The 8813-nt window shown below is 54.2% G+C and overlaps 1 protein-coding gene across 1 annotated transcript in view; it reads left to right on the forward strand.

The window, feature by feature from the left end:
* NTN5 (netrin 5) overlaps window positions 1-7963 on the forward strand; it is an 8937-nt gene extending 974 nt beyond the window's left edge. The window contains exons 2-7 of the mRNA XM_069103277.1: window positions 1461-2097; window positions 6246-6434; window positions 6551-6700; window positions 6890-6943; window positions 7107-7187; window positions 7575-7963. Of these exons, the coding sequence (XP_068959378.1) occupies window positions 1479-2097; window positions 6246-6434; window positions 6551-6700; window positions 6890-6943; window positions 7107-7187; window positions 7575-7900 (1419 nt within the window). The 5' untranslated portion in view covers window positions 1461-1478 and the 3' untranslated portion in view covers window positions 7901-7963. The remainder of the gene's footprint in view (window positions 1-1460; window positions 2098-6245; window positions 6435-6550; window positions 6701-6889; window positions 6944-7106; window positions 7188-7574) is intronic.
* The last annotated feature ends 850 nt before the right edge of the window (window positions 7964-8813 follow it).

Genomic DNA, 8813 nt, shown 5'->3' on the forward strand with positions numbered 1-8813 from the left:
TGTCTCTGTCTCTGTCTCTCTGTCTCTGTCTCTGTCTCTCTCCCCCCCTCCCCCCCATCTGGGCAATTTTGTTTCCCCCACCCCCATGCCAGTCTCTTTTCCAAGACTCAGTGTCTCTTCTTCCCATCACTCCTTCCATATCTCCATCTCTCAGATTCTTGTCCTTCTCTGAGTCTCTCTTTGCCTGCAAGGTCTCTGTCTAGAGTCCATCTCTTAATCTCTGTCCTTTGGGTCTCCTCCATCTCAGTCTCTCTCTGTGCCCTCCATGTGCCTATCTCTCTGTCCAGCTAGCCCTTATGCTGTCCTTTATCCCCATTCTATTGCTGCATCTCTGTCTCCCACCCTCTCACTGAGTCTGGCTCTCCATGTTATGCTCTCCCTGTGTGTCTGGAACCTTGCTGCTGCTTCTGCCTCTTCTCCCAGCTCTCGGATCCTTCTGTCTCCTCGTTCAGGAATCTTCACAATCCTGTTCCAGATCCCCAGGGTCTCAAGCCTTTTTTGATTCCCTGAATCTCTGGCTCTGTCCTCCTTTTTCCCCTCTGAATTTCTGCCTGCCTGTATCTGTATCTGTTATGTATCTCTGTCTCTGTATGTCTCTCCTTTCTGCCTCTGTCTCCTTCCCTCTTTGGCTGAATCTGTCTCCCTCTCTAGCTATCTCACTCTGTTTCTCCTTTTTTCCCTGTGTCTCCACCACACTCTCCTCCCATCCCCTCTCACTCGCTGTCTCTCTTTTTTCTGTCTGTCTGTCTGTCTCCTGCCTCCTTCCATTTCCCTCACTCTTTTCCCCTCTGCCTCTTTCACAATTACTGTCTCTCTTTTTTCTCTGTCTCTGTGTCTCTCTCTCCCCTCCTCTTTTCTTATTTGCCTCTAACTTTGTCTCCTTCGCCCGCCTGCCCTTGCTGTCTCTGTGTGGGCTCTGGGGAACTGGAGCTCCCTCAGCCTCAAGCCTGGTCCTGTCACATCACTAGCTCCAGGGTGTTAAGCCAGGGATTAGCCCCAGCGAAATTCTCGATTTTGCCCGCGTTCTTTTCCCCCTGGGTTAGGTAAACACGCAGCGCCCCAGATGGAACCATTTTCCGCGCTTGAAAATCAGAGAGAGGCCAGAGCTGGGCAACCAGGCAGTCTAGGGGACTGGGAGGAGGCGACGGGATCCTTGCGGGGAGGGACCTGGGAGGGGGCGCCAGGGTCCCCTAGGAGGCGGAGCTGATCTGGGGAAGAGAGAATCGCTGTCCCCATGTGGGGGATGCAAGAGGGGAGTCCTGGGTACCTAAATGGGTATAACCAAAGCATAAAGGATGAGAAAGGGCCACTTGCGGGAGGCTGGAGGATGGAGCACCTAGGTCTCGGACGGCCTGGGGCTAGGGCAGAGATCCTTGGGAAGCTCGTTGGGGGGAGGTGGCACTTGGGTGCTTGGGAAGGGCCTTGCCAGGCTGGCTGGATGTATCTATGGTCTCCTTCAGGTCCAAGGCCACGCCAGCATGCCCTTGACCTTCTCCCTTGGCCTGCTCGTCCTCTTCACCCTGGGGGAGGGGGAGCACTGCTCGGACGCCCAGGGCAGGCCCCTCTTCTGTGTCCCCCCGACAGCCCTCCTGGCTTGGGCGGGGGGCCCGTGCGGCCAAGAGGTCAACCACAGTAGGAGCCTGAACCTGGCCCTCGGGGGCCCCTATCTCTTGACTTCAGTCCACCTACGCTTCTGCTCCCCGCCGGCCGCGAACGCTGTGGCCGGGGCCCGGGTCCTGGCTACATCGAACGGCGAAGGCACCTCCGGAGGGCCCTGGTGGCCCCTGGCCAGGCTCTGGACTTCGGGGGGAGGCCCGACTGCTGAATTGACAGTTCGAGCCCAGCTCGGTCCTGCCCAACACCGGCCCGCCGTCCGCCTCCGAGTGGAGCTGGGGTCCCCAGAGGCGCTGGCGTCCGTGGCCGTGCGGGGTCGCTGTCAGTGTCACGGTCACGCCGCTCGCTGCGCGGCCCGACTCCAGCCCCCGCGCTGCCGCTGCCGCCACCACACCACCGGCCCCGAGTGCGAAAGTTGCCTTCCGTCTCACCAGGACTGGCCCTGGAGGCCGGCCACGCCCCAGCACCCATACGCGTGTCAGCGTGAGTGCCCCTCAGGGCTAAGTCCTTGTAGACCCATCCAACCCTCTCACCTCCAAAACAGTCTCCGCCCCCTCCCCCCCCAACATATGAGGAAACTGAGACCCAGACTAGTGAGGTCACTCAGTGCCATTTGGCATTTCTTTAAAGGTCCATTACCTGCACTCCCCTCCCCCCACCCTCCCCGCTAGGGTCCCGACCTTTCCCCAAGAGTGCTAGGCTTCCGTCCTCCCCGCCCCCACTCAGAGCCCCATTTTGCCCCCTAATTTTCCACTTTCCCTCCCCTGCGGGGTTCTGTCCTCCTAATCAGGCTTTTTACATTCTCACATCCTGAGCTCAGGCTAATCCTGAGAATTCTGATGACGTGCAGATTCGTGCTACCTCTGCTGTCCACTCTCCCCCCTCAGGAATCCATTTTCTCTCTCACTCTTCCTTCTCCGGACCTCCCCACGCCCATCCTCCACCTTAGTGTTGGTCTCCACTTCTCCTTGATTTGTTCTCCGATTCCTCGTCCCCTTTTCCCCCTTTCAATGGTTACCTTGTGTTACAAGAGTGATACCCATTCTGTCTGTCCGAGTTCTCTTCTTGTATTCACTAGTCAAGCTTCTTTGAATGGTCCCCTTGTCCTTTCCAGCTTTGAGGACTGCCTCCCCATGTTCTCTCCTCCCTCTCCGGGTGCTCTTCTCCCCCTTGAGAATCTCAGAGCTGACAGGACTTTGAACCTTTGTGGGAGAATATGGAGGGAGAATGAAATGCTTAAGGAGAGAGTGGAGCTCAACTGGAAGAAAGGGAAGGTGAAAACGAAAGGCTGAGAGAGGAAATAGGGAACTTTGATGTAGTGAAGGTAGAGGTAGAGACATACATTACAGCCTGGAGGAAAGGGGGTGAGGAGAGCAGGCAAGAGTGGACTTCTGAGGGGAAAACGAACCCTTCGAGGAAGGAATTCCGCCAGGAAGCCTGGGATGCTGAGTGGAGAATGGAACCCTGATGATGGGAATGGTGAACAGAGAGGGCCCAGTCCCCATAGCAACAGAGTCCTGCCTTCCTCCTCTCCACCTCTCCTAGAGCCCCAAGGCCACCAAACATTTGTTCTGATCCCTCTTTCCTCCCTTCACAGCTCTGAGTCTATAGTTAATAAATTCAACAATGTACCACTCCTCAACCTTGAATTCCTGTGGGCACAATTTTCCAGCTGCTGGTTGACCCATCAATCAACCATGAGCCATCCCCTGCACTGGTATTTATTATACTGACTCTCTCCACTACAAATCCAGATGGTTTGATCTCAACTCTCACTGCTGCTTGGCAATCCTATCATTCATTGACTGACTTCCTCTGCTCACTCTCAGTATCTACTATTCCAAATCTCTTCCTCTCCTAAAGTCCTTCGACCCACCTCCTACCAGGCCTGGCAGCAGGTATGACCTTGCTTCTTACTCTGCTAAGCAAATCAAGGCAATCTGTCATAGGTCCCTTCATTTCCCCTACTGCACACATCAGAACATCCTTACATCATCACCTGTCTCCATCACTCCAGTCTCTGATGACTCGGTGGCCCTTCTCTTTGTCAAGGCCAATGCTTCTGTTTGGGTCCTTGGTCCCATCCCTTTCTATCTACTATGGGAGCTGCCCCATCCATCATCCCTCCTCTCAAACCTCCAGTCTCTCCTCATCTGCCAGCATCTTCCTGGATACCTATAGATATGCTCAGGGTTCCCCTAACCATCAAAAACAAGCACCCTCACTTAACTCTCTCATTCCCTCCTCCCCCTTTCAGCTTCACTCCTAGGAAAAAATAGTCTCCATTCATTGCCTCTTTGTCTTTTCCACTCACATTCTCCAGCTTCTTCCTACCCTGGCTTTTGACTCCACCACTCTGGAGAAATGGCTTTTTTTTTTTTAAGGGTATAAAAAACCTATGAATTTCTTAATACAATGATCTTTCCTCAGTGCCCCTCCCCCTTTACACCTCTCTCCAACTTTTGACTCTACTAACCACTGTCTCTTCTCCTGAATGGGGGGATTAAACATTTATTAAGAACCTACCATGCTATGTACCTGACCTTGTGCTAAGTGCTTTCCAAATGTATTCCCATTTAATATTCTTCTCTTTTGTCTTCTGTGACACTGCCTTCTCCTTCTCCTACCTGCCTGATGGCTCTTTTTCAGTCTCTTTGGTGAGTCCTTATCCATCTCTTACTGTTAGAGCATCCCCTCCCCAACAATCTGTTCTGCATTCTCTTCTCTTCCTTCCATGCAGTCTCTCTGGTTGATTTCTTCTGCTCCCCCATGTTCAGTGATCATCTCTAGGCAGATGACTCCCCACATCTGTATTATCCAGCCCTCACTTCTCTCCTGCACCCCCAGCTACCAGTTGGACAGCTCCACCTGGAAACCCCCAATGACCCCTCAAACTCCACAGTCCCTTCATGGATTTCACCATGTCTTTCCTCAGACCTGTCTCAGATTCCTCCTCATTATCCAATTCTCCCTCTCAGAGTTCCACTCTCTTCTCAGTTCATTTAGTGAGTGCTACTATGTGTAAGGCATGACATGAAGTGGTAGTAGTACAAAGTACAAAGACTAGTTTGGCTAGAAAGTAGCCTGTGTGAAGAAAAGTGAAGTATATCAAGGCTAGACAGGTAAATCAGAGCCACACTGGGGGGCCTTGAACGTCAGGGTGAGGAGTTCTTCTTTATCAAGAAGAAAGATTGGAGCTGACTCAGTTGGGAAGTGACTTGTTCTGAACGGCCCTGTAGGAAGGAAGATTATTTTGTGTGGAATATGAGTTGGAAGGAGGAAACATCAGAAGCCAGGAATCCAATTAGGAGACTGTTATGTTGGTCAAAGAAAGAGGTCAGAACTAGGGGATGGCTAAGTGGCCCAGTGAATAGAGCATCAGCCCTGGAGTCAGGAGGACCTGAGTTCAAATCCAACCCCAGACACTTAACACAACTAGCCATGTGACCTTGGGCAAGTCACTTAACCCCAATTGCCCCTCAAAAAAAAGCAAGAGGTCAGAACTAGGGACAGGTATAAGAAACATTGCACAGGAAGAATTGGACAAGACACGGCAACTGAGGCAAGACTCAATTTCTTTAGTCAGTCAGTAACATTTATTATGTGCTCACTATATACCAGCCACTCTGCTAAATGCTGGGGATGAAAAAGAAGCAGAAGACAGTAACTGGCCTCAGGGAGTTTCCAGTCTAACGGGGAGACGGCATGCAAACAAATGTGTGCGAGCAAGCTGCAGACGGTAAACGGCGCATGACAAAGACAAGCGTCAGAAGTGAGAGAGGTTGGGTAACTGGGCCTTAAAAGGCACTAGGGGAGCCAGTAGTCAGAGCCGAGGAGGGAAAGTGTCCTAGGTTTGGGGGACAGCCAGGGAAAATGAGCCGAACAAAGAGCTGGAGGGTCTTTTTCTAGGAAGAGCCAGGAGGCTAGTGTCACTTGATCAAGGTGCGGAGTAAGGTGTAAAAAGACTGGAAAGGAGGAGGGGGCTTATGATCCTAGATGTGATAGGGAGCCACAGAAGGTAACTGAGTAAGGGGGAGGGGTGGCAATATGATAATGTGATCAGGCCTGTTCTTTAACAAAATCACTTCAGTGACCGAATGGAGGGTGGCTTGGAGTGGGGAGAGATTTGAGGCAGGCAGCAGTTGCTGCCATAGTCCAGGCGTGAGGTAAGGAGAGTGGAGCATCGCCAGAGGGAAGGCCCCAGCTGGGAGAGTCATAAAAGCCCTCTCCTAGAACGTGGGATGTCAGCTGCCTTGAAGGAGACCCAGGCTGCACTTTCCTTCCCACTACTACACACTCCTCAGTGTTTCCCCGTTCTTTTCCTCCTCTCCGTTCCTAAAGCATCTTCCCAGCAGATTTTGTACCAAACCTTCGGACAGATCATCCCAAACTCCTGGACTCCACCAAGCCAGGACCAGTTCCATTCTTCCTTCAGAACCAGCCCACTCTGGGGGGGGACTCAATGAAATCAGTTACTCACCGATCATTCTTTGTACAGATAGGGAAACCCAGAGACGCGACCTAATGACCTAGAAAGGCCAATCTGCCCGCTCTCCCTGGGGCTGGGGCGGGACAGCTGGCCAAGGGGTGCCCATTCCGATACCCTGAGCGTGTCCCTTCCCATCTTCCAGCCTGCTCCTGCAATCTGCACGCGAGACGCTGTCGCTTCCACGCCGAGGTGTTCCGGCTGTCGGGAGGGCGGAGCGGCGGCGTCTGCGAACGCTGCCGCCATCACACCGCGGGCCGTCACTGCCACTACTGCGAGCGGGGCTACTGGCGGGACCCCAAGCAGCCGCTATCCAGCCGCAGGGCCTGCCGGGGTGAGTTCAGTCATGGGGCGGCGGTTGGATCCCCAGGGGATCCGACTGAGAGAGGGCCTGGGTTGAGGATCTGGGGGGAGTTGACCCCGAGTCACCAAGGGTTCTCTTTTGCCCAGCCTGCCAATGCCACCCCATCGGTGCAACCGGGGCCCAGTGCAACCAGACCAACGGACAGTGTCCCTGCAAGCCAGGAGTGACTGGCCCCTCCTGTGACCGCTGCGCTGCGGGCTACCAGCAAAGTCGTTCTATCCGTCTGCCCTGTCAGCGTGAGTTTGGGGAGGGTCTCCCAGGGCCCCAAGAGGCAGAGGCCGGGACTAGGGAGGGGACACCTGGAGCCTCGAGGGCCAGAGCCTGGGAGGGGGATTCCCGGGCCGGAGTGGGCAGTTGCTGCAGGTCGAGAGGCCTGAGTCGAATGATTAGGGTTCTCTCCCTCCTGCTCGTTTTCCTCCTCCCAGGGATCCCAGAGATAACGACTACAGAGGCCACAACCCCTAGTGTCTACACTCCAGGTACTGGGGGACCCCGAGGGCTTGGGTCCTTGAACCTAGCTGGAACTAAACAACAGCAAGCCTAGGCGAGAATTCAGGATCTGGGCAGAGAGGGTGGGGGCGCGTTCCGGAGGAGGGACCATAGAGGGGGCGCAGGGAGGCTCACGTCTGGGGTCTTCGGCAGACCCGACGTGCCAGAGCCTCTGTAACACGTCTGAAGGCCAAGTTCACATGAGTCTGCAGGAATACTGTCATCAAGCCTACGGTGAGATCCTGAACTTCCGGCTGGGCTGGGCAGGGATCTGGGTCTGGGAGATCCGGTAGCCTCTGTCTGGATCAGCGCCAGGGGTCAGGAACCTAGAAAACCCGGGTATCCCCCGAGACAAAGCTGGGAAAGGGAAGCCTAAAACCTCCTGGGACCAGGGCAGAGGGATTGGGACTCTTGGGTCTACGAGAAAGGGACCAGGGGGCCTTTCCAACTAGAAAGAGCCAGGATGGAAGATGGAAAGCTTGGGTCTATAAGGAGTCTAAACTAGGGGGAAACGCGCCGATTTTTGGAATTAGGATGGTCTGAATCCCCAGAGGCCGAGCAGGGGGAGGGTTCAAGGGTCCCTAGGAGACAGTCCGACTTTCCTACTCCCTCTCTCATTAGTTCTTCGAGCTCAGGTCCAGTCCGCCGAGCCCTCAGGTCCAACCTGGTGGCGTCTGAGGATCCGTGTCCTGGCTGTATACAAGCAGAGGGCAGAGCCCCTGAGTACAGGAGGACAGGATGCCTGGGTTCCTCGTGCCGACCTGGTCTGCGGCTGCCTAACCCTCAGGCCCGGATCTGTCTACCTGCTACTAGGGGGGCCGCCCGGAGGACCCGACCCCACCCGTTTGGTCCTCGATCATCGTGGGCGCGCCCTGCCCTGGAGACCCCAATGGGCACAGACCCTGAAGCGGCGGCAGCGGGAAGAGCGAGCAGGGAGCTGCCCCTGAGAATCTCTCTCGCTGCTGTATCTGACAAGGAACCTTACATCCATCCCCAATAAAGCAGCCGCACTCCTACCCCTTCTGAGTCTTCTGTGGTCACTAGAGTCAGCTTGAGGACCCCTGGATGACCGGAAGGCATCATCCTTCGGAGACATCCCCAGGGGGATGGAGATGGGGAAGGGGAGGCCTCTGCCTCTCAGGAGTCAGGGGTGGAGGCTGGCATACCTGAGGAAGTGGGCTTGAGCAGGGGATAGGGGGTGGTGGGAGTGGGAGGGCAGAGGGAGAACAATGCCTGGCATCCTTGAGAGGGAAGGGCAAAAGCAGGGAGTGCCCATAAGGGTCCTGGAGAGGGAGTGGACTTGTGGAGTTCTATAAAATCCAGTCAATGAAGAGAAATGTTGGAGTTGGAGAGGGAAGAGCCACATCCTTGACATTTGAGGGAGGAAGTAAAAGGCAAAGAATGCGAGAATCCAACATACAACTTCATAATTTTCCCAGAGAATGAAATGGTTCACGCAAAAGCACACAGCTCATAAGCAAAGGAGTATGAACTTGAAGGAAAATCTCTCCCCTTCACCAATTTAGCTTACTCCACCTGACCATGATCTGTCACTGACTGCCTGCATCACACATCTCCTTGTGGGTGGAGCTACTCCTTTCTTGATTTTTTCTGAACCACATTTTGGCTGCCTTTCTTTCAAACCAGCCCCAAGTGATGGGAGATTCTGGTCTCCACCTTGCCTGGTCAGTGCTGCAGTGAATTCACTGGTCCAGATGGAAGCTGGTGAATGTATTTCCTCAGACCTGGGAACTTGTAAAGGGAAGTCAGCGACTCTCTTCTTAACTCAGAGTCCCCAGTTAGAAATCTCACTCTGAAAAAACCAGCAGCTTGAAGAATTTATCTCCCCTTCCAGACTTT

The sequence above is a fragment of the Petaurus breviceps genome, unplaced genomic scaffold (assembly GCF_028583685.1).
Source record: "Petaurus breviceps papuanus isolate PSGF00001 unplaced genomic scaffold, PetGlider_PUasm1.0 577, whole genome shotgun sequence".
NCBI lineage: Eukaryota > Metazoa > Chordata > Mammalia > Diprotodontia > Petauridae > Petaurus > Petaurus breviceps.